Below are 25,538 nucleotides of genomic sequence, written 5' to 3' on the forward strand. Positions count from 1 at the left end.
CCCGGTATGTATGTCTGGGAGTCTGCTGTCCTTAAACCGGTTATTTCAAACCAGTAGCGCCGATTTTGGACTTCGGTTTGGGGATCTCAGCGCAGATGCGACAGATCGCTTCCCCCTTCCAAAGCGGATTGTTGGGGGAGGGGGGGCAGATATGACAGGAAGACCTAAGAGTTACAGGCTCTGGACTGGAATGCCTCTAAATCTGTTTTGTTTACCCTCGTGGAATGGAAAATTTTTGGGGGGGGCAGAGTTTGAGATGCAGGAAAATGCAACAAAATGAGGAAAAATGCACTTGGGAAAGGGGGGGAGATGCCTACAGTCCATTCTAAAGTCCCCGGTGCTGAAATTCTCACCCAAATCACAGAAAGACCACGGGGAGAAAGAAGAATCCCTTTGAAGGCCAATTACAGAAGATTAGCTTGTTGACAGTTTTAAATTACAGCTTGAAGGGCTCTCGCCTGTAGTTATTAGCTTCCCTGTTTCAGAAATCGGCTGCTCCCCCTCTCCTCCCCACCCCCATGAGTAATTCAAACTAGGCCAAAATTCTGCACAGCGTAGTGGCAAGGGAGGGAGTCTAGGATGGGCTCTCCAGGAGAAAGGACACCTCCCAGAATCATAGAGTTGGAAGGGGCCATACAGGCCATCTCGTCCAACCCCCTGCTCCATGCAGGATCAGCCTAGAGCCTTGAAGACTGCCAGAGAGGGGAACTCGCCCCCTCCCTAGGCAGCCCATTCCACTCCTGAACAAACCCTTACTGTACATTTCCCCCTTAATGTCTTCATCCCCTTCACCCAATTCTCCTTGCTCTATTGCCAACTTCCTCCTGCTCCAAAGGGGATCTCTTCCCTCCTTTTAGCACCGTGCTGATAAAATACCCTATACGTGTACATGCGGCGGGATCCGAAACATTCCCGGTACATCCATGCGAGCATGCATAAGTCTGCAGCCTTGTTCCTAGAAATGCAAGATACCGCGACTGGGCAAACGTGCCTCTAATCTCTCTAACCCCCGCCTTCCTCCCCACACCTCTTGCCACGCTAGCTACCAGCAAACATATGATCCGGGTGATATACCTGCAGCTCATGGCACAGAGCTTTTAGCCTTGTACACACCGCCACGCCCACAAAACACGAGGTTGTGCCTATTTCTTTTAAGCCTCCAGGTATCCTCTCCGTAAGTCCTTAAGGGGTAAAGCGCAGGCACCCACCGATGTCCCTTTGGTACCATAACCAAGCTCCTGGTGCATTCCAGACAATGCAAGTGTCCCAGGCGGCTTGCTGCTCAACCATTTCAAAACACACATCTGAGCCGGCTTAGGAATTTGCTCCTGGGAGACGACTCCACCAGGGTGCCAAGGTCTTCACGATCCTAAACACACTTCTATAGAGCTCAATGCCAAGCATACTTACTCCGAAGTAAATACACTGGCTAATACCCTACATTGAGGCATTTTACGCCATTACTATTGCAGTTGATATAATTTAGCAGCTTCAACCCAGATGCCTTCACTAACTGCCTTTGATTTTGATGGAACTTACTTCCAGGGCTGTAGGCCTACACTTACGGGGAAGTAACTCCCCTTGAAACCAGTGGTGTTTCCTTCAGAGTATTCATGTCTGGGGTTCAGTTCCAGGTTGGTAAGGTTTGAAGATCAAGGAGGAATAATATTTTTGCCAGCAAGTATTATCTATGCAAAATGTGCGATTTGGCCTGAGGCCCTAAGCATGCCTTAGAAAGCGAGTTCTCCTTAAGATCTATTGGACCAACATCCACATAAATTAAAGAGGCCAGCCCAAATGAAGGGTGTCCAAGACTGCAATTCTAGGCGCCCTTCTCTATTCAGCTGTGAATAGCTACTTCCAAGCAAACATGCATAAAATCGGGTCCCTGATCCCAGTGATTTAAATAGGTCATTGCACTTCAGGCCCTCCAGATACATCTCTATAGATGTAGCTGAGGCCTCCTAAACCAGAGAGGACCCGATCCAGCCACATCACATTACATGTTTAACCTAGTGGATTTCAGCGGAAACACGTGCTTTACTTGTCCTTCCCAGAAGTTAAGAGGATGACAGAAGTCCTTAAATGTGGCCATGTCTTGGGGGGCGGGGGGGGGACAATACATCTCGCGGTGTTTGTATTTATAGTGCTTAAACAGGTCCACGCGTTCTCATTTGCCACAATGTGGGGGATCTGGTCTCTCTCCTGTCGACCCGACGGCTACAGAAATCCCAACGTCCGGGGAACCGCGCCGGGCGCCTCCAAGACCTCCCACCCACCCCCTATCAAAAGGTCGGTCCGAAGCCCCACTCCGGGGCCGGGCGGTACCTGCCATCTGCAGCGGCCGGGCGGGGTGCAGGGGGCTGAGGGGGTCGCCGGCGCCCAGGCTGGCCCTCTCCACCACGTCGTGGTCGGCCCGGCAGAAGAGGCCGTCCTCCCGCAGCGCGAACTCGTCCCCTGGGATGAGCTGGCGGCTGCAGGCCACGCAGCGGAAGCACTCGATGTGGTACACCTTGGAGCGGGCCCGCATCACGAAGTCGTTCTTGCTGAAGCCGATGTTGCACTTCGCGCACTTGATGCCGTAGAGCCTGAGCCCGGCCCCGCCGGGAGAGGAAAAGAGAGAAAGACACAGAGAGGTCATTCGGGACGCCCCGTCGAAGCCAGCCCGCCGCGCCTGGCTCCCCGCACCCCGCCCGGGAGCCGCCGGCCCGGCTCCGCCGCTGCTTCGACGGCATCTGCCGCGCTCCAGCCGGTCGGACCAGGCATTTGGGAAACCAGGAGCTGGAAAACCCAGCGGGATCCGAATTATTCGACGACTCCTCCGTCCCTTTTGCAAACAGCGGCGGAGGTTCCCGGCCCCACAACAGGAAAGGAGGATTTTTTTTTTTTAAGAGATGGGGGAGTTCCATATATAACATTTTTGGGCAAGACTCTCTTCTTTCTCTCCCTGTCCTTATTCCCTCCCCCCCCTTCTTCTGTTTAGCCCCAGGCAAAGGAAAAGGAGGTCTCCGACCATTTATGAAGGGAGGTTTTGCCTTGGATTCGCCGCCCTCTAGATGCACATTTTCCCCATCCGAATTCTTAGAACTCTACATGGGGGCTTATTGTTGAGTTTTGGGAGTTTGGATGGGGGAAATGTGCATCTGGAGAGCGGCAAATCCAAGACCAAACCTCCCAGGCATAAATGGAGTCTAGAATCTGCCCTATCGACTGGCTTGTGGAACTAGGATTTCCGCATCTCCTCCGGAAGCTTTTGTTAACCACATAGACACGGGAAGCCAGCGAGGGGGACCAAAGACCACCATTCGTGCAAATAGTCATTCCCCCCCCATCTCGTTTTTTTAAAACATCCCGATGTGAAAGGATGCCCGTATTCTAGCGCGCTTCCTTGTAAAGTAGCCTTACAAGTAATAACGTTTTCTGTCTGCGCTGGAATACGTGCATTGTGGAATATTCGCTCCCTCCCCTCTGGGTCTGCACCAGAGGCAAAACCCTCGGCTGTTCTTGGGATCTAGGCCTTCCAACCATATCCTATGCATGTTGACTTATAGAATCCCTTGCAAATTCACTGGGGCATACCCACAGATAAGCCTGCACAGGGCTGAGGCAGGCAGGCATCTAGCCCCAAAAATAAACCTGCCTCGCTTTATCAGTTCTGCTTGGCGAGGGGTGTTATCGCCCCCTTCCAGAACCGTCGGATCGCCTTAATTGCGCCACCCTCCCGGTTTCCTCTAAAGTAATCCTACTGAGATCAGTGGGATTGTACATTATAGACAGATCATGAATGCAAGGGGCAACTTTCTAATTAAAAATAACAACTCAATTTCTCAGGAAGAGCGACGCGGAATTTCGAATTGCTGTTCAAGATTCAGCAGCACCGAAAGAGCTGTATGCTGAGAACCACTGAGAAGTTCAGACAGGTACAGAAATCAAGATCTGTCTGGCTGATGCCTTTTATGACCCTCCTCTTCCAAGGATGCATGGGCAAAAACGCATGGGAGGTTTTGCCTTGGATTTGCCGCTCTCTAAATGCACATTATACCCAGCCCAACTCTCCGAACTAAAAAACAAGCCCCCATGCAGAGTTTTGAGAATTCAGATGGGGAAAACGTGCATCTAGAGAGCGGCGAATCCAAGGCAAAACCTCCCATGCGTTTTCACCCCATGTCTTCGGCTAAGCTTTGGGTTCCCTGTTCGGTTACACCATGTAGGTATGGACACACAGCTATCTATTTATGTGCAGGCTGTATCCCCTTTGGAAAGGGGCTAGAGGGAAATGAAGAAAGAGGAAACTAATAAGGTCTTAAATTACCAGCTTTATCTGTAAATATCCCAGAACACCGCAAACAGAACTCTTCCAATCCTGAGCGAGATCAAGGCCAAGGAGCTCAGGAATACCCCGATCCGAACCCTATTCTTGCAGGCCAAGAAGTCCTATTGAAATCAACGGGCCAGATCATGAAACAAGGCTGCGTAACCTAACGTACTGACACGGAAGCCACTGAGAATCAATAATAAGGTTGCCTTTTAAATCCGTCTATTCAGAATCGGGGTTCCAGCGCAGGAATCGTCACAGCATTTTTTTTCCCCCGGAAATCGACGCACCTCGTCTCTTGGGTTTACTCGCGAGTAAGAATGCTTACTCGCGAGTAAGATATCGTCGAGCCGAAAGGGCGCCGGGGGAGGGGGTCAGTAAACAAGCGGTAACACACAGCGCCTCCCAAAACTAGCATCCAAGATATATATATATTTTTGAGAATGCCCTCCCGCCGTCCCCCAGTGCTCTTTCAGATCTTCCCGGCCAAGCGAGCATCTGATCCGGAAAGGTCGGCTCTGCCAAGAGATCCCGCGGCACGGAAACGGAGGCCCGGCGCGACGCCTGACGGCAGCCAGTTCTCTGGGACAAAGGCAGGCTACAAATAACGAGAATCCCTCTCCTTCGCTCCCTGCAAGGCTTTCCGAGGAGCGACCCCCCGTCCCTCCCCGCTGGCGTGTTTCCTTTTAAAACCAAGAGTTTCTTAGCGGAGGAATCCACGTTTGCCCTCTCGAGGAGAAAGCCCCATTCGTTTCCCCCCAGAATAACCTTTCGGAAGAAAACTGCACCGTGGGAACCTCGGGGTGATTCACGAAGACTCGCTACGTGGGTGTGTGCGGGAGAGACAGGTCCTATTTAGGGCAGGACCGCCACAAACACACACACAAACATGCCTCGGGCCAGCCGAATGGCATGGTTCCCTGCTCTCGGCTTGCAGGGAGAGTGGATTGGGTCCCCCGCTGGTGAGTTTGCTCAACCTTTCCCCCCTCTGCAAAAGTTCAAATCCACACTACACAGTAGCCCGGCACCTCTGAGGTCCTCTCTCCCCCTCCCAACAGGAAGAAAATAAAGGCGCCTCTTTCTAACCCTCCCCCCCCCCGCGTTTAAAAAAGGAGGGGTGTCTCGCCAGAATGTCAGGGGTGGCCAATCGTGCTGGGTTTTTTTTTATCAGCTCCCAGATTTTCATGCTAGGAAGGAAGCCGTCCCCATTATCTAAATGTACCGATTGTTCGCCAACAGATGAGGGGCAATTTGATCTCCCCTGTCCAATTCATCAAGGCAGATAAGATAAGAAAAGGAGAAGCAGTCCGAGAGCGCCCAAAGGGTTAATATTTAAAAAGATTAAATGTCAGGCTTTTATTTTTATTTAAAGTCTGGTATTGGGAGCGGGCCGTCTTACTGGAAACAGAGCCAAAATAAATACTACTGTTACTACTAATAATAATACACTCCTAACCTTCTAAAAGGTTTAAGGAAGGGGAGAAGCAGGGGCTATCCTTCCTTAGGGCTATCCTTCCTTTATTTATTTCTAAAGAAGGGGAAGGCCTATTTTAACTGGACCAACACCCCCCACACACACACTTTGCTGTAGTATAGCTTAAAAAATGAAATCATGCACACCCAGACTGGAGGTTGTACGGCGAGCAGGCCCCAGGGCCAGCCGCTATATTTCAATTACGCCGGCGTTCACTAGAGTTGGATGGGGGTAGAAAGGAAGACGGCTGCGATCCTGCGCCAGCGCCGACCCATTGTAACCCCCCCACGTTCATTACTCCCCCCCCATTATATACTTCCTCTCCTCCACTAACCAGGACAGTAGTTAGCCGGTCTTATTAAATAATGCCGTCCCTTCTAACCTCCAGGATTTTAAGATGTTCACTCGCAAGGCAAACCTGCTGATTTCAGTAGAACTTCTGCCCCAGTGGTTTGCGTTTAGGCCGGGGGGGGGGGCGAAATCCAGCGGCCAGGGATCTAACCCTTGGGAGGGAGTTTCACAGCAAAAGAGGCTACTGGAAAAGCGCACCTTTAGGAACGCCCGGGAGCGAAGGTATCCGCTTGAGTCTTCACCCAAATTGTGGGTGAGCAGGAGGGAGATTTACTCCCCAGTCACTGGCGTCTAGGGCCCAGATATAAATCTCACCGGTTTCACTAGAACATCTGTACTACTAAAGCTGTAACCCCATTCCGAGGAATCGAGGAGCAAACCCCACTGGAGTTAATGGGACTCTAAAAGATATTTATGCACTGGAGGCTTTGCCTTGGATTTGCCCCTCTCTAGATGCATGTCCTCCCCACCCCATCCAAATCCCCCAAACTCAACAATAACCCCCCCATGCAGAGTTTGGAGAATTCGGATGGGCAAAACGTGCATCTAGAGAGAGTCAAAACCAAGGAAAACCTCCCACCCAGGCATCAATGGAGTTAAGTTAACGTGCACAGGATGGGGCTGTTTTAAAGGAACAGGGATATATGGCTGCAGAACTCACCGAAACACCAATCGAAACCCTAAAACACATCACAGGAGTCCCTCGCCCCAATCCACGAAACGGTGGCGGTGTCAACGATTCCCTTTTAGCAAAAGGAGGGCCAAGGAAAACAACAACAACAACAACAATGAACATTATTGTTGTTGTTATTAACGGGATATTCTCCACCCGCAGCCACAATCAAGAAGCCCTGACAACCCTTTCGCCCCTCCACCAGCCTGATTTTTTTTTAACGCCTAATTACGACGAGAGAGGCCGTTTATGCACGGGAGATTTTGCCTTGGATCTGCTGCTCTCTAGATGCAAACTTTCCCCATCCAAATCCTCCAAGCACAACAATAAGCCCCCATGCAGAGTTTGGAGAATCCGGATGGGGGAAATGAGCATCTAGAGAGCGGCGAACCCGAGGCCAAACCTCCCGCGCAGGAATGGCCAGAGAGAGAACAAGAAAGGCAAGCCGCCTACCTGATATAGTCTCTTTTACAGTAGGTTTTCCCGTCCCTAACGAAGCACGTACACGTCTCGTCCAAATACTGATTACATTCCGCGCACTTCAAGCACGCCGCGTGCCATTCCAAATCCGGGGAAACTCGCAGGATATACTGATCGTGGATTTGATTGCCGCAGCCGACGCATAGGGAAATCAGGCGCTTTTCTGAAAGGCAAATAATAAAAAAAGGGCATGATTGACGAACCGTTCGCTCTCCTACGGCGATAAACACACTTTATTAGTGTCGATCACCCGCGTAGGGTGCGCTCCTCTTTGGGAGCGCGTTGTTGTTGTTATTGTGGCTGCGTTATTGGAGGGGGGGAAGAGGGGGAGAGAAGAAAAAAAGATTGTGAGTGCGTGTAGGATAGAGAGAGCGGCATTGAGAATGGTAATTGGAGTGTGCCATCAAAGGCTTCCCTCATTTAGAAAAGGAGGCGGAACAGTAAATTCAAATGTAGATGGGGCATTAAACTGGAGCGTGCACATTTCACGCGCCGGCCACGCAAGCAAAACACCCCTTTTGGTGTGGTTTTTTTTTTGTGGGGGGGGAGGCCTGTGGGTTATTATTAATTTTCTAACTTAAGGCTTTGAACAGAAAAGACTGGGGGGAGGGAGAGAGCGCGGCCAGGCTTTTCTGAAGCCCAGCTTACATCTACCCAGAGAATAGTCAAGGTCTTGATCTGTCAGTTTCACTCGTTTTTTGTCAATTTCACTCGCTCCGACCGAGGGTCCGGGCTGCTCTCCGCCGGGCAGGCGTCCTACCGCCCGGGTTTAACCCGGAGCGATGAAGGTGGCGCACTCCTGGATCCGAAGCCGAGTTGCTTGGAAGGGAAGCCCCGTCGAGTTGCACGGCAATTGCTCTTTTTCCCAAGAAGCGGTGGAAAGCGATGCCACCAATGGGACTGCGCCCCAAGACCGCGATGCTCGGTACAGATGAGCGGGAAACTCCGCGCTTGCAACGGAACCCCTTTCCAGCAAATGCTTTCAGGATCCTGGCGTGGTCGGTTTCCCCTTCCCGGGGGACCCCCTTCTCCTCCTCCGCCACCCAATTTTGACGCCCGGTCCCATTTCCCCTAACCCCCCACCCCCACCTTCTGCTCCATCAAAGTCTCCCCCTTTCACCCCAGACTTTTCCATCAAAGCGACCGCCGCGGGACCCCCCAGCACCGCAAGCTCGCGGGGTTAGGGTGGGCGAGCGCAACAGCCGCCTACCTCCAAGGTCTCTCGCAGCCAAGACAGGATCACGAGTTGTGTTTGTGTGTTTTAAAATGCATATATATATATATATAAATATTCTATTATTACTGATTTAAAAACAACAACAACAACACCCGAGCAATCCCTTACTTTTCGGTGGGTCTCCCATGTCGCCCATATCCGCAAGAGGATATATTGTCCACAGTGAAATGGTGCAGGGCTTCGAAGGCGCTTCCCCCAAGAAGAAGAAAAAGAAGAAGAAGGGGGGGCGGGGAGAAAGCAATGCAATGAAAGGCTGTTGCTTCTTTCAGGGAGAGATGCTGTCGGGGGAAGGGGAAGGTGCCGCCGGCCGTGTCCCTCAGAGAAGCAGTCCAACGCGCGCGGGGTGGGGGGTCACAGCTGCAAGCCCCCCCCCTTCCCCTCTTCTCAGGACTGTAATTACGGAGGGGAGCACAAGGCAAGGGCGCAGCGCCGGGACGAGCCGCGAAGCGCAAGCGGGCGGCTGGCTGGCTGGCTGGCAGGGCTCGGTGTGGGTCTCCGCGCGCCGCGGCCGCCAGCCTCTTCCTTATCTCTTACTCAAACTTCTCTGCTCCAACTCCGCCGCCTCGCCATTGGTCGGCGTCGGCCGCGGGGACGTCAAGCCCGCCCGCCTCTGATTGGCCGGCCGGGACACAGGAGCAGCTGTTCTGATTATCATATTTCGGCGGCTGCCGCGCCGGGAGGGGGGGGGCGGGAAGGGGTGGTGGCAGCAGCAGCAGAAGAAGAGACCCGCGCCCGGCCAGGGAGACCCCGGGGTGGCAGAGGGGGGCAACTTTTCCACTCCCCCTTTTCCTCTCCCCTTTTCCACTCGCCCTTTGATTCCCCTTTTCTCCCCCCATCCCCAAAAATCTAAATTTTTGCCCCCCACCTGGCATCCTTGGCTTCCACGCTCCTCCCCTCGACGTTAGGTTATATGGCCGGCCGCTGTTTTGTAGCGTTCTCGTTTTCTCTCGGCTTTTTTTTTTTTTTTGGCTAGAGAAGGGGAAAATCGGACGTCGGCTTCCTTCCAGCGTTTCTCCCCCTCTTCACTCGCACCTCCCCCACCCCACCCCGGCCCGAAATCTCCCTCCCCGCCACGACCCGGAGAAATTGATCGGGCGACTCTCGGCATCGTTAGGAAGGAGAGGGAGGAGCGGGGGGGGGGGAGGATTAAGAGAAATGTAATCTGTATTATGCCCCGAAAGGGGGGCAATAAAGGCTTAGCCGCTTGGATATTTACCCGCTGTACTTTTCTTTTTTAATTATTTGAGATGAAGATTTTTTTTAATTATTTTTTTGGGAAGGCGCTGGGGAGAATCTACAGTTGTCGGAGATATTCCGAGTGCTGCTGCCTATCAATGGCTCCCACTTCCCCCCATTTCCACCCCCTCCACCTTCTTTCATATTTCCTTCCCTGATGGTCAGAAAAACGTGAGCTTAGCCGCCACCAGCAATAGACGGTCGCACCGATCCTAACTAAGCGTTAGCGTGCCCTACTGAAGCCAGAGGGACAAGTGTGTTTGAACTCGCTTAACTCGGTGGTCTTATTTTTTAATGACTCCTCCGTGAAAGATTACAGTGGTGGGATCTTCTTCTACTGCGAACAGTACTACTGCTATTAGGGCTACTACGCGTAGAAAAAGCACGCCCCACCATTCGATCTCTATAACTTTGGGCGGTTCGCTCAGTTACGTTATCATGAAAGGCTCTGGGAGGGCCTGGAAAATGGGGATACTCCAGTCCCCGGAGTCAGAATAAGCTTGGTCTAAAGCTAAATCACGTTTTACATCCGCTTGTGGGACTGATAACCTCACCCACGTACTGAACTCCATGAATAGAAATGGACAAGTATTTCTTCAGAGGCAGTATACAATCCTACTCCTCAATCATCAGGACGGTTCAGGACTTCGGCTTAACTGGGTTGTGGATCGTGCTGACTTGGCTGGTTGGCGATTCCTTGGGACTTTCGTGTCTCTCTCTCATCCGAATTGCTTACGGCTTCTTCCGGGCGTCAAGGCGGTGTTGTTATAATACAGAACTGAACTGAGTCTATGGACATTTATGCATGGGAGGTTTTGCCTTGGGTTTGCCGCTCTCTAGATGCACATTTTCCCCATCCGAATTCTCAAAACTCTGCACGGGGGCTTGTTGTTGAGTTTTGACAATTCAGATGGGGAAAATGTGCACCTAGAGAGCAGCAAATCCAAGGCAAAACCTCCCATGCATAAATGGCCTATAAGCGAAGTTTAAAGAGGGACGGTCCCATTCGCTTCCACGGGGTGACATCGCCTTGTGCTTTAAGACCGTAGTGCAAAATCGGCGCATTATCTGATCATGTATCAAGCGGCGATCTACTCACAAGGCAATTGTGACAGGAACAATCTAGTGTGAGAAATTCTCCCGTGCACACTTGCTCAACACCGTTTCATGTCCAGGGGACTTGTTCAGAATATCTGCTTTGTGGGTAAATGCCTTGCAACAAACCGATGCTCTAGGACTTTTTATAAGGAAGACAAACCACACTGACGAATGTGTCTGACAAATGAAACTGTCGTGGGTCTCTTAGGTGCTACTGGACTCAAATCTAACTGTTCTACTGCAGACCAACACGTCTACCCACTGGGGGGGGGGGACACCATACTCTAGACATCACGTTTGAGCAGGCAGGGAACTTCTGTTTCTTTAAATGTTTGTGGGAAAAGGGGGCAAAGCACCCTCCCCATTTATGTAACAAAATTGGTACAAATAGGAAAACACGGAGTCATTGATCTGAAGTTCTGTTAGTTAAGGATGCTCACGAATTATAGGGGAAATATCCTCAGACTTCCTTTAAAAAAAAAGTTGTTTTCATTGGCGCAGTACAAGAAGGAGAAGTAAATACACCCTTCGGTTTACTTATAATAAAAGAAGGAATTTAACGTTCCTGCAAGAGATAAGTCCGACGGCTAATCTTGGAATGATCCTGAGATAAGGTCAGAAGGCAATGTGGACGATGTAAACAAAACCTGGCGGGTAGATTTCGTGGTACAGTTTATACGGTAGCAATTGGGGGGGGGGGAGATCATTTTTTTAAAAAAGAAGGAAAGAAAGAAACCTCCTGCAGCGTTTAGATCTGGAAACCTATAAGCAATTACCACGAATAATTGCTAATGATAGCAATCCTCAATCGGGCAGGAGTGTGTGTGGGGGATGGAAGAGTGAGAGAAAGAGAGGGGCTGTTTTGACGGTAAGAGCTGAGCCCAACAATAAGACCACCCCCCTCGATTGCTTATCACCCCTGGACGAATAAGAGAAATTCCATAAGCACAGACAGATAAAACGACTGTATGCTGGGGGAACCTTGTGCTTGCCGGATGGAGATGGATGAAGGGTTTTTTCCCCTCTTGTTGTTGTGTTTGGCTTTTTCCCCTGCCATCCCACCGAGAAGACGTAATTGGGTCAAGATACCGTGGATTTAAATATTGCATAATTTCGTAGGCGGAAAGGAGAAAAAAATTAGCATCCCTTTAACTCTCTGGATGCAAATTCGCACGACACGCATTCGGTTCCTCTTCTTTCAACAAGTCTCCCTTTCCTTCCAAGACTTCTGACCCTAGATCTGTAATACATCCTCGGCCGGTGTGTCCTTTTGTCCGCCTCTTTGCTTAATCTTAACACATCTCTGTAATATCTAATAACTATAGTATTCAGAATGTCAGAGAGACATACAAAGAATATTTAGAGACCACGAAGTCCCCTGCCGTTGAAACCAACTGCGGTGCTCCGATTGATGCTAATGGCCCGGATTTGCTCCCTTTAAGATGGTGTTGCACAATCTAGAACATGTATATTAGCATTCATTTGGAGCATACGCGATGCACATATTCTACATATATTTGTGGGTTTTTTCCCTCTCTTAAAAAACAACAACCCAGATTTGTTCGGCTGGAAAGTGGAGGCGACGCTTTTGGCGGCCACTCGGTCGCAACAGCGACCCCTTGTGTCCAAAAGCGGAACGCTCGCCTCTCGGTGAGCCGTCAGAAGACAACCCCCCCCCCATCCACCCCAGTTCTGGAGACCTTTAATTTTTCCATTTCTACAAACATAATTAAGCGCCCTGCACTAATGAGGTTCCCTCGTGGGCCACATGAATGAAAGGGTTTTACGGGCAGCAAAAGAAAAGGGGAAACTCGTATAACTTTTTATAAGACGCCCGATCATAATATAAAAACCGGCGGGGGGTTCGAATAGATTTGAATGGATGGGTTATTTCTCTGCGAGTCCCTTGCGATCTCTCCCCCCCACCCAAATGTCTGCATTCTTTTTGGCTTAACCAACCTCGAAGGGAGTATACAAGTAGGAGACTATTACTGATTTTTCCAGCCTATCCCGTTGTTCGGAAATTACAGTGTCTGCTTTCTAATTCGCCTCCCCACCCCCCACCCAGCCTTTCCCTTTTTGTTTAAATACTTCTGGGAGAGGGGAATAAAATTTAAGCTCGATGTGCGAGAACCTGTCCCCGCCCCACCAAACCGGGGCGAGGAAGAAGGAGGGCTCGCGGCGAGGGTGGGAATTGGGTTTCCTTCTTCGCTACCGGATTGTCTGTCTGCCAGAAGCTGCCGTCGAAAGGGGAGTAAGAAAGGAGACACGGGCAGGATCAAAACGCGTGAGCGAATCAGGTAAAAATGAATTCGGAGCCGAACGGTCTTGTTGATGCTAGAAGACATTGGGGAGGGGAAAAGTAAATGTGCATATTTTGGAGACACGTTGTAAAAATTCTTTCTTTCTCTCTTTCTCTCTCTCTCTTTTCTCATCAAGAAAGAAAGAAACACCAATTTCCAGACTCGAGAGGAGAAACCACAAAGGCCATTTATGCATGGGAGGTTTTGCCCTGGATTTGCCCCTCTCTAGATGCACATTTCCCTCATCCGAATCCTCCAAACTCTGCCTGGGGGCTTATTGTTGAGTTTGGAGAACTTGGATACGAAAAATGTGCATCTAGAGAGCAGCAAATTCAAGGCAAAACCTCCCAGCCGTTTACTCCGAAGTAGTCCCATTGAAGTCCGCCGGGCTACTCCGGAGTAAAGGGAATGGAAAATTGCAGCTTTATGACGCTTATAGAAAATAAACCGGCTTTCCTCATTCCCGGTGTCTCTTTCTGTGCGGGCAGGAGCGTAGAGCGGGCTGGGTGCGATTCTCTGTGAGGGGGGGGGGTGTTGGGGGGAGGGGGGAAAGAGAGGGGGATTAACCCTTAGATCCCTCCGTCTCTTTCTCTCTACCTGGAGACCGCGCTAACTTGTAGAGGCATCCCTGCTAACGGTTACACCCACCAGAAGGAAGACTGTATTACGGCAGCTGGAAAATAGATGCGTGTTTTTTAAGGGTGTGTGTGGGGAAAACTTTCCCATCCTGAATATAAGGCCAGCCAGAGTGTCTGGAACGCGAAACAAAAGAAATGGAAGCAATTCTGGGGTGACGGTGGTGGGTGGAAGGGACTTTCCAGAGCTTGTCCTGCCTCCTGCTTAATGCTTCGCAAAACAAAAGGATCAACATTGATTTCATTTCAACAGGTTCCCTTCTGGTTGGTCGCCGACCAGAATCTGAAGCCACAGCTTCATAAAACTATGAAAATAATTTTAAAAGGAGGCTGGAATCCTCAGCGAAGCAAAGGGAACTCACTTTCAGGTCAATAGGTTTTGGACGGGACCGTAGGAAAGGGCGGCTTTTAATTTAATTTAACATGATGGTTAAATTTTCTTTGTGAGGTGTGTTCTTTTGATGCATTTGATCGGGAAGGGCTTTCGAGGGTCCCAAATGTCTTCACGCTTCCTTCGACCTTAAAGCCCCAGTCCGACGTTGGGCGCCCTCGGTCCTGCGGGGTCCGCAGGACCGTTGGGGGGGGGGGTGCTTGGCCACCTTCCGTCCGGATTGCTTTCCATTGAGCCCGCGCCCCGCCTGGCATTGCCCGTGGAAGCCTGCAGAAATAGAAAGCACCTTTTCGGTGGGGGTGGGACGTTTGCAGGAGGAGGGGAATGACGGAGGAGCCTGGGGATTTTGGAAATGCTAGATCATCGTAGAAACCAGTCCTGGAAACGTGGGCGATCCTGACGTTCAGGTCTCTGCTTCTCTACAGGTGTGCGAAACCCTCTGCGCCTCCCGAGATGCGGGAATACTTAGGAGGCCGCCAGATGCCGGCAAACCCGACCCCCTCCGCGCGGTTACTCGGAAGACCCGTCGAGGTCCGTCGGACGGACGCCTAAGAAAGTGGGCGCCACCCACCTGGCCGCAAACCCCCCTTCATACCATTGGGTGGACTTCTGGGTAGACCTGGGTCAATGCGTGCTGATGTGCATGGGTGCGCACGGGTATGAAACACGCCCTGGGACCAGCTGCCTGGACTGCGACCCCTCGGAAGGGCGTGGCGTCGATCCCAGCACCCGCCGCCGGGCAGCTTCGGAAAGTCAGAAACGGTGCCCTGCCCAGACAGTAGCCAAAACGTGCTCCACATTACTCCTGCAATAAATGGGGAGGTCTTTCACATCTCTGCCTGAGACCCTGGAGAGCCGCTGCCGGTCTGAGTAGACAATGCTGACTTTGATGGACCACGGGGCTGATCCAGCTTCGTGTCTTTATGTGTTCAACCCAGTTCACCAGATTAGCCTCCCCCGCTCATGTGGAGGAGCGGGGAATCAAACCCGGTTCTCCAGATTTGAGTCCACAGCTCCAAACCACCGCTCTTAGCCACGCTGGAGACACAGGAGCAGTTTGTGGAGCAGAGTTTGTGGAGCAGAGTGGGAGTCTGGGGGAGGGGGGGTTTGGCAAAAATCTCCCTCCTCCACAAAGAGAACTGCCATTCTGCTGATGCAGTATGGTGCAGTGGTTAGAGCACTGACCTAACATCTGAGAGTGTGTGACTTTTGTTATTATAATTATCATGCCAATAAAGGTGACTGAAACGGAACTGTATAAGGCAGCTTCATGTGTTTATGCAATAACAACAACAACAATAATGCAGTGGTAGAAATCAGGAAAGGAAAACACTCCTCCACCTACCTGTGGGAAAGGCAAGACAAAGTGCCCAGTGACTAACTCTTGCACACGGTGCCCTGTATGGGGCCACTCTCAAGTATTCCAGACCTGTGCATGTTTGCTCCTATCCTCCTAAGACCCTTCTTCTTTTCTCCTGAAGGTAATAATTGTGAGAGAAGAAATGGGGAGGGGCCATGGCTCAGAGCTGGAGCACCTGCTTTGCGTGCAGATGGCCCCTCCCCTGTTCAATCTCCAGCAGATTCAGTTCTAAAAGGACTAGGTAGTGGGTATCCTGAAAGAACCCCACTGGAGAGCTTAGAGAGCTGCTGCCAGTCAGAGTAGACAATACTGGTCTTGACAGACCAATCAATGGCCTCACTCAGTATAAAGTAGCTTCATGGGTCAGTCCACGGTTGCTGGGAAAGGGAAACCCTGTAGGAAAAGAGGAAGCCCTAACAACTGCCTCTGTGGATTGACTCTATAAAGGAAGACATGGCTCTCAGATTGCAAGACCTGAGCAAAGATGTTAACAGAACATTTGGGAGGTCATTAATTCATAGGGTCACCATGAGTTGGAAGAGACTTAACACAGAGGTATAGGAGAACAGTTGCCAATGAGAATCCCTCTCAGGTTACCCAGGACATCTCACACACATGAACACACATGCAAAGCTTCTTTAGACTGTATCAGACCATCAGTCCATTAAGGTCAGTAGTGTCTACTCAGACTGGCAGCAGCTCTCCCAGGTCTTAGCACAGCGGAGGTCTTTCTCATCACCTAAAACCTGGTCATTTTAACTGGAGATGCCAGAGATTGAACCTGAGACCTTCTGCATGCCATGCACTGAGCCACAGCCTGTCCCTTCCCCTCTCACTGTGGGAAGCTATTACTTTGACTAGGTGGACCATTGGTCTGATTCCACAGGGCTGTTCTTGTGTTCAGGAAACACTGGCTTTTGTGAGCCAGTATTGCATAGTGGTGACCCTGTCAAACTAAGAGACCTGTCTTCAAGTCCCCAATCCTGAAGCTCACAAGGTGCCCTTGGGGCAGCTATGCTCTCTCCTCCTAACCTTCTGTATAGGGCTGTTGTGACTGTGAGAGGGAAGCCACGTACTCCATCCTGAGCTTTTTGGTGGAAGATTGAATTTTTTAAAAATGTGATAAATGATAGGTTCCTTCACAATGTTTGTGTCACTCCACTTGTAACAGCCCTAAGGTGGGTTGCAACTAATCATTCACTTTATGTGCTTTCACTTCATCCTGCCTGAGATGCACCATGAGAGCATCCACAATTGTTACCTATCAACTGTAATGGGTAGCAGAGTGGCTAGGAGGGCAAATGGTGAGCTGCAAAGTCTCATCTAGTGGCCACCATCTCTCAGCCTTCACCTTGCAGATGTATTTGGGAATGATCATGATAACAGTAACAGTCTGCCTTACGGTGATAATGTATGTGAAATGATAGGACCATTCTAGAGTCCAGATAGTTGAACCCTTAAGTATCTGGACTCTGGGGCCAGAAGACAGATGGATCCTGCTTCCTGCTTTCAATGCATATAGGCAAAAAACATGGACCTGGAGGATGCTTAGATGATCATAGTGATCTGGGAGGATCTGGGACTCCTCATTCTGGAACTCCTCACTCTGCCACATGGGTGGATCCCATCCTCCCAATATGCATGTGTGTCACTTAATTTCTCTGTGCATTTCCTGATACCCTCCCAGATCATTGTGATCATCTAAGCATCCTCCAGGTTCATGTTTTTTGCCCATAAGCATTGGAAGAAGAAGGCGGGATCCATCTGTTTTCTGGCTCTGGAGTCCAGATCCTTAAGGGTTTGACTGTACAATCCATAGATTGTATACCTATGTATTGCACATTGTAGTCCGTAGAGGCCCCCTCCCAGTTTATTTTCTTGGGGGGGGGATTGCTATGAGGTGTCTTCACTATCGCTATTGTGAACTTGTATGTACCCCATCCTTCTTCACATCCATGTGGTCTGGCCTAGAGAAGTGGCAGAAGGGATGGCTGAGCCCAGAGGTGGTTGAACCGTGTAACTTCAGGTAGCAAAATCACATTGGGAATGCTCCCCTGCACATAAATAATTAAAAAAAGCCTTCAGGTAGAGAGTACAGTAACAGCAAGACACCAATGGGCTTGCGTCTTTCTAACCCATGGCTATGATCTTACTTTCCAAGGAGTTCTTCTAGAAGTGGCATTTTCTCCCTTGCGGTCATGAGATGGTACAGTTGGCTTTGACTCCTCAGTCTGCCACATGGGTGGGTTCCATCCTCAGTTCCTCCCAACATGCATGTGCGTCACTTAATTTCTCTGTGCATTTTGTGACTGGCAGCTGAATATGTGAGCTCATTCCTTTGAAATTGCTGTTTAAAGTACCTTGAGAGCTTTTTAGCTGTGGGCATGGAGCAGTGGACTCTGATCTGGTGAACCGGGTTTTGTTTCCCCACTCCTACACATGAAACCAGCTGGGCGACCTTGGGCTAGTCACAGTTCTCTCCGAACTCTCTCAGCCCCACCTACCTCACAGGGTGTCTGTTATGGGGAAGGGAAGGGAAAGTGATTGTAAGCTGGTTTGATTCTTCCTTAAGTGGTAGAGAAAGTTGGCATATAAAAACCAACTCTTCTTCTTTTCATTACTCTCACATTTTCGTTCATGCTCCATTGTATTTAGCTATTGGGGCTTAATAACCAATGTGGTATAGTGGTTAAGAGTGTCGCAGGAGGATTTGGGAGACCCCGGCTCAAATCCCCACTCTGCCTTAGGAGCTTGCTGGGTGACCTTGAGGCAGCCACACTATCTCAGCCTAGCCTACCTCACAGGGTTGTTGTGAGGATAAAATGAAGGAGAGAACGAAGTAAGCTGCTTTGAGTTCCTGCTGGGCAGAAAGGGGAGGCACAATGAATGAATGAATTAAATAAATAATCTGAGCCTTGATTCACCCACACTGAGCCAGGAAACAGCTAGTGTAGCAGCCAGAGGAGTGAAAGGCACCCCCTGGCTCATGTGCTGCACAGCTGCACACTACTAGACCATTGCTATCAGCCCACAGGACCAGTTCTGTGCCAAAAAAGAAGTAGAAATTGAAGAAGAAGAAGAGTTGGTTTTTATACCCCAAGGATTGCACTGTAAGTTTGGGAAAGCCAAAAATAATTTTGCCATGCAAAACAGTGTTGTTTAAAAAAAAAAAATCCTAAATTGTCATGCTGGTTTTAAGGAGACTTCTGTGGGGTATACCATTTCAGATGTGGAGCCTGTATTAGTTGTTTATCTTAAAGCGTTGAATTCATCAGTTAGGTTCAAAAGTAGACGTTAATTATTTTTAATATCCAGAATATACCAAAATAATAAAACACTACTTTTTCAGTGTTTCATGGGATTCCCTTCTATGTGTTGCTTAGCTGGTTTTTTTCCCTGAGTTAAAACTCATAAAGAAGAAGAGTTGGTTTTTATACCCCAATTTTCTCTATCTTTTACCCCAGCTTTCTCTATCTTTTATCCCAATTTTCTCTATCTTTTACGAGTTTCAAACCAGCTTGCAATCGCCTTCCCTTTCTCTCCCCACAACAGACACGCTGTGAGGTAGGTGGGGCTGAGAGAGTTCTGAGAGAACTGTGACTGGCCCAAGGTCACCCTGCAGGCTTCATATGGAAGAGAGGGGAATCAAACCCGGTTCTCCAGATTAGAGTGCACTGCTCTTAACCACTATACCACGATGGACTATGGGTGCTTTCACACATACCGAATAATGCACTGTAAGCTGTTATGGAGCCAATAGGGGTGTGATCAAAGCATTTTCAGTCACCTTAATTAATCTTCCCCACCCAAACAGGGCTCATTTAACCCTTAAAAGCTCATAGCATAATGGGCTGGCTGAGAGGTAGGGCTAAAGCATATACACCTCACAACACTCACCCCTAAACTCCCCTTCAGGGTGTTGCAAGTTGTTTGGAGGATCAGTTCCCCCTCCCTCTTCATTCCTACCCTTTAATTGACATGCAGCTCCTGTCAACATGCCATATTAAATTCAGGGCCTGGTGTTGCTGTTTCTGGAGGTCATCTTTTTTTTTTTTAAAAAAAAACACTTATAAATTTAGTACTTTTCAGTTCAAGAGTTCCACAAGTGTACTGAACATGCCATATCATTTGTAGATGGCCTCATTTTGCTTCCATGCTCACAAATTCAGATCCGTCAATAAGTCTGATCCACAATTCTGTTTAGCCAAGAGCCTGAACATTTGCCTATTTTACAGTGCTGTCCGAAACCCTTCTAACCAAAACCCAGAGTGGTGTAGTGGTTAAGAGCGGTTGGAGCGATGGAGTCTGATCTGGAGAACCGGGTTTGATTCCCCACTCCTCCACATGAGCAGCGGAGGCTAATCTGGTGAACTGGATTTGTTTCCCCGCACCTCCACACGAAGCCAGCTGGGTGACCTTGGGCAAGTCACACTCTCTCAAGCCTTACCTACCTCACAGGGTGTCTGTTGTGGGGAGGGGAAGGGAAGGTGATTGTAAGCCAGTTTGATTCTCCCTTAAGTGGCAGACAAAGTAGGCATATAAAAACCAAAATGGAATCATTGGGGAAGTATATCAGTTCCTTGATTCCGTTTTTGATACAGCAATGATCTCTATAGCTTTATTGGTCACTTTACTACAGAAGATACAGGGACCCTACTCACACATTCTCTTAAACCATGCAACAGCACTTTAAAAAAAGCTGGTTCTGCCAACAGACCTTGTATGTGCTAATATCGCCACCCAAGGCAGGATCAGCACACACAGGGGCAAGCCAGACTTTTCCAAAGCTCTGCTAGTTTAAAGGTGATTGCAATGTGGAACATTCATCTTTCCCAATGTGGGTGGCTTTGCGTGTTTCAGGAAGTGCTGAAAGGAGGTTGAGCATGTGATTCTCTTGCTGGGAGATGGATAATGCGTCTGTATCCATAGCTGGAGCTAGGGGGAGACCACTTCCAATTTGCTTGTCATCCCAGGGTTGCTAACAAGTAGAAATCTCTGAAGGGCCTTTCACATTTTTTACTGGGACCATGGAATGATTTAAACATTTTTAGTCCATGGGTCATCAGCCTTTTGACCCATTTGTTGATGTATTAACGAGTCATATTAAAATAAATGTAAGGAGCCCATGTCTTTTAGTAGACAGTACCCAAAACTGTTTTTTGAAGGAAAAAGTAAGAATGAATAAAAGTGCTTGTTGTCCCCATTTGTGCTCTTATCTCTCAGGCCCACCAGGTATTGGTTTTTAAGTTAAACTGATGACAATTTTTGGTGAAGCATCTGTGATTTAAAGCATGACGCTCAAGTATTTCCTACAATAAATGGCAGTGGTTACCTACATTTTGTGGCAAATCCAGACATTTGCCTTTCCAATCACGCTACAATGCCATCTGGGTTGGTCCAGCCTCAAAGGCCACATAGGCAGCTGCCTGGGGCTACAGGATTCCAAGGGCTCCAGGTTAAGGCTATCCTTCAGGGAAAACACCATTATCTTCTCTGCCTCCGACCCTTGGGACCAATGTGTTCCAAAGCATTTGTAACCCCTGCAGTTTAGTCCGTTTCCCCTCATTCCATACAAATGAATGGAGTGCAAAATATTATTGAATACACAAAGCTGCCTTATACTGAATCAGACCCTTGGTCCATCAAAGTCAGTATTGTCTACTCAGACCAGCAGCAGCTCTCCAGGGTCTCAGGCAGGAGTCTTTCACATCACCTACTTGCCTGGTCCCTTTAACTGGAGATGCTGGGGATTGAACCTGGGACCTTCTGCATGCCAAGCAGATGCTCTACCACTGAGCCACAGCCCCTCTCCCCAATTCTTTGCTCCACTCATGAATATGGAGCAAGAAAAAGCATCTGGAACTCCCTGAGGGAAAAAAAAAACACATTACCCATTGCATGCTGTGCACAGGTATTTGGGTGGTGGGAGGAGAACTGATTTTTATCTAGTGCAGCAAAACAGTCTGCCTCCAGTATCCTATTTTACTGGCAATGAATATGGTACCATTTGCATGTTGTGCAATAATATCTCTCCCACCCCAGAGTGAGTAAATATTGATATTGGGGGGAGCTCAATCCTAAACAGACTTTGCATAGTGGGACTTTCCCGCTTCCCCTGTTGGTTGCAGCCCACTGAGCTCCCTCCCCACTTTTTCTGGGGGATCAGCAGACTCTCAGAATTGCCGTGGGGCACAGTTGAGGTCTGTAGTGGTGGGGCAAATCAGACAAAACCACTTCCCCCTGAGTTAAGAGCCACTGAATTTTTCAGAACTGTACAGCTGGATATATGCCACTGTGATAGTTGCCCCTGCAGCTTGTCGTTCTGAGGGTCTTGCAATTGGGGCTGTTGAATTTTTTGGGGGGTAAAATTCAGATTTGGCAAAATTCAGCCCGTTTTTATTCGGGAAATGCCGAAGTCCGAACTCCCCTGCTTCGGGTCCAAACTCGCCAAATTCAGCTCCCCGTTTTCCCGCCTTTTTTGAGTTCGGTTCCATCAGAACTAAAAACTGCCGAATCAGGGGGAATTCGGCTGTTTTTCGGTTCGGGACGAACTGAATTGACAGCCCTACTTGCAATACTCATGTTCCATGTTTCATTGTTAATATTCCCAGAGGTGTCTTATCATGGTACAATCACTTGACAAACTGGTTGCCATCTCACCAAATGGTAAGGAGCATTTAATCACGCAGGTCCAGGGTAAAATGTTTGATAAAATGGTTATTGTGGCCCTTATTGTCACATAAATGGCTAGTGGAAGATTTTCAGTTTGAAGGTGTTGCAGAACAGCCCCACTGACCTTCAGGCCCTGTTCTGTCTTGCCCTCTGAGGCCCCTGAGCACCAGCAGCCACTCAAGTCTCCACCTGCCATATGCCACTTGCTCAATTTTCCCAACCCTTGGAAGGGTCTTTCTCTCCCTCTTTCAGTTCACCCATTGCCACCACCTGGTCTTTGTAGAAATTGAAGAAGAAGACTTGGTTTTTATACCCTGCTTTTCTCTACCTTAAGGAGTCTCAAAGCAGCTTAGAATCGCCTTCCCTTCCTCTCCCCACAACAGGCACCTTGTGAGGTAGGTGGGGCTCAGAGAGTTCAGAGAGAACTGTGACTAGCCCAAGGTCACCCAGCAGGCTTCATGTGGAGGAGTGGGGAAACCAACCCAGTTCACAAGATTAGAGTCCACTGCTCTTAACTACTATACCCTGCTGGCCCTCACTACCCACTGTGAAAGCCAGGTCTCACAGCTTTCCTCTCCAATGCTATTATTCTCAGGCCTTGCCTCATGCCTATGTCTCCCACTAATACAGGGACAGCTTGCTGCACTTGCACACCACTGGGCAATTAGCCACTTGCCAATTGCCCCCCCCCCCCATGATCGTTTTAAAATAGTATGTTTGAACAATGGAGATCTAGGTCATACAGAGAACAGCTACCAGCACTAAAAGTTATAAAAACATTTATTAAAAAGAAAATGCCTTCACATATGCTCAGCACAGCAACAGACTGATGGAGGGGTTCAGAGGAAATGTGTAAACACACAATTCCTCTGTCTCTCACTCTGAACATACCCCAGCTGATGTTATTCTAAGGCAGGCTCCTTAACTTAAAGGTTACAGTGATTCTAAAAGGTTTTAATCACCTTGGAGTCTTTGTTCAAGCCTGCAGTCCCCTACATGGCAATAGCCATCTTCAGCAGGACCCCAGGTGAGGGCTCTGTCTCCTTAACTGGGATCATCAAAAGAGACCCTCCCCTTTGTACCAAGGAGTTTTATTATCTCTCTTTGCTCACCCTGTTTGTGGATCAAAGAAGCCTCTTCCTGAAAGCTCGAAGAAGAGACCTTCTAGCATCTTAACCTTCCCAAATTTCTGTTTCCCCTACATGTCAATTTTTTTAGCAGAAGGTATGAGATGACTACTTCATTATGTCCAGCCAGGGAGAAATTCACTTTTCTAAAGCCTGGCTGGGTAAGTTCGGAGAGCAGTTGACCTCCCCCTCTTGCTGGTCTCGGCTGGGGAAGACAAAAACTTTTCAAAACTCAAGGTGAAGCTTTTGTACAGTCCAAATCTCCAAAGTAAAACACATTTCACCACAGAAGGCAAAGCTGCCTCTCAGCTTCAGCCCTTGCAGACAGAGGATGTTCAGGAAGTCTAAAAATAAACAAACTTTTTCTAATGGCCCATCTGCACTGGAAGAACTTTGAGCATAATGCTTTGCCAAAAGGCTTAAATAATTGAACAGTAATAAAAGTCAAACCACAGGGTCTCTATTTTCTTCCTATGATGGAAGGGCTATCAGCTCAAACTCCAGTGGATGTTCCCATTTCTTATTGATATGTCCCCCCCAGGATGATATAGAAAACAAATTCTGCAGAATTTTATATGGGCACGCACACACACATATACACAAGGCTGTATAACACATTTTAAAAAATAATTGTGCAACCCACAATCTGAACTCCTCACCAAAAAAATCTAATTCTGACACTTGTATATGTTGTACAAATTAAGCACAGATCATACTTCATAGAGAACATAAACCCAGAGTTTTCTTTGTCCCTTGACAAATTTTTCCCAGTTTTCAAAGAGCTTTATCTTAATTTGTGATTTTGATTTGGAGGTTTGTCCAAATCACTAGGACAAATGTTTGTTTCTAATCCAGGCACTCTGTAATCCTATAAAGTTGTAGCACACTGCCTTTGGGATTCTGTGCCTTTTGACCTGCTGGCTCCACCCTTTGGCTTGGGGCCATGAGATGTTCTTTGCTAGGTTTTAGCTTCCCAGTCCACCAAAGGATGACCTGTATGTCCTTGACATCTCAACCTGGCAGGTGCATAAGAGCATTGTTAATAGGACACTTTGGGTTAGAAGTCTCGAAGGACATAAGGAGAACAGCATATGGAGCCCAACCTATTTATAGGTGAAAAGCGGTCAACTGAGCTGGATCCAGAAGAGAACAAGAAGACAGTGCAGCTCTCAGTTTGAAGGGGGGGAATTTGCAGCAGTTCACCCCAATCAAGAGATGGACTGCTGCATTCTACACAAGCTGGATAATGATCATATTCTGGGAAGCCCCACACAGTTCAGTACAATACTGTAACCTCCGAGTTTAATGACTGGCAGGCCCACATCTGCAAGGAGGGCTTTCAATCTTCACATTGGAAGGAGTTGGTGGAAAGTGCATTTTGTCTGTGCTGCTGTCTGGAATTCCATGAGGGGTCCAGGAGACCCCAATATTTCAAAGAAGAATGACTAAATGGGGCTTATTGGTGACATGACAAGATCAATGGACTAGTCACATTGACTTAAATCAAAGTCCTTCTCTTAGTTTGTTAGCCAGCTTTGTCTTTAGTTTAATGATAAAATCTGCAACTTAAAGATATCCCCTTCCCTTCTACAATGTTGAAGAACTGCTCATTTGTCGAGTTGTCCTAAGATCAGATGACCTTAGTTTGTTTTAGAGCAAGGTTTGAAGTCTCCTGTATGAGGTGATTTGGTTGCTGCTTATATTAAAGGCAGAGCTCCGTGGCACAGAGTGGTAAGCTGCAGTACTGCAGTCCAAGCTCTGCTCATGACCTGAGTTCGATCCCGATGGAAGTTGGTTTCAGGTAGCCGGCTCAAGGTTGACTCAGCCTTCCATCCTTCCGAGGTTGGTAAAACGAGTACCCAGCTTGCTGGGGGTAAAGGGAAGATGACTGGGGAAGGCACTGGCAAACCACCACATAAACAAAATCTGCCTAGTAAATGTTGGGATGTGACATCACCCCATGGGTCAGGAATGACCGGGTGCTTGCATAGGGGACCTTTACCTTTATATGAAAGGTGTTTTAAGCACCTGGTTAGTATTTGGATGGGAGACCACCAAGGAATACCAGGGTTGCTGTGCAGAGGAAGGCACTGGCAAACCACCTCTGTTAGTCTCTTACCATGAAAACCCCCCAAAAGGGGTTGCCATAAGTCGGCTGCAAGTTGATGGCACTTTACACGCACACA

At 48.8% G+C, this 25,538-nt stretch overlaps 1 protein-coding gene across 1 annotated transcript in view; it reads right to left on the reverse strand.

Annotated features, from left to right (window-relative positions):
* Positions 1 to 8,666, reverse strand: part of ISL1 (ISL LIM homeobox 1) — a 28,998-nt gene extending 20,332 nt beyond the window's left edge. Inside the window, exons 1-3 of the mRNA XM_056849047.1 lie at positions 8,639 to 8,666; positions 7,267 to 7,456; positions 2,329 to 2,588 (exon numbers count right to left, since the gene is read on the reverse strand). Of these exons, the coding sequence (XP_056705025.1) occupies positions 2,329 to 2,588; positions 7,267 to 7,456; positions 8,639 to 8,666 (478 nt within the window). The remainder of the gene's footprint in view (positions 1 to 2,328; positions 2,589 to 7,266; positions 7,457 to 8,638) is intronic.
* Between the last annotated feature and the right edge of the window lie 16,872 nt (positions 8,667 to 25,538).

Source organism: Euleptes europaea, chromosome 4 (genome assembly GCF_029931775.1).
Source record: "Euleptes europaea isolate rEulEur1 chromosome 4, rEulEur1.hap1, whole genome shotgun sequence".
In the NCBI taxonomy this organism is placed as follows: Eukaryota; Metazoa; Chordata; class Lepidosauria; order Squamata; family Sphaerodactylidae; genus Euleptes; species Euleptes europaea.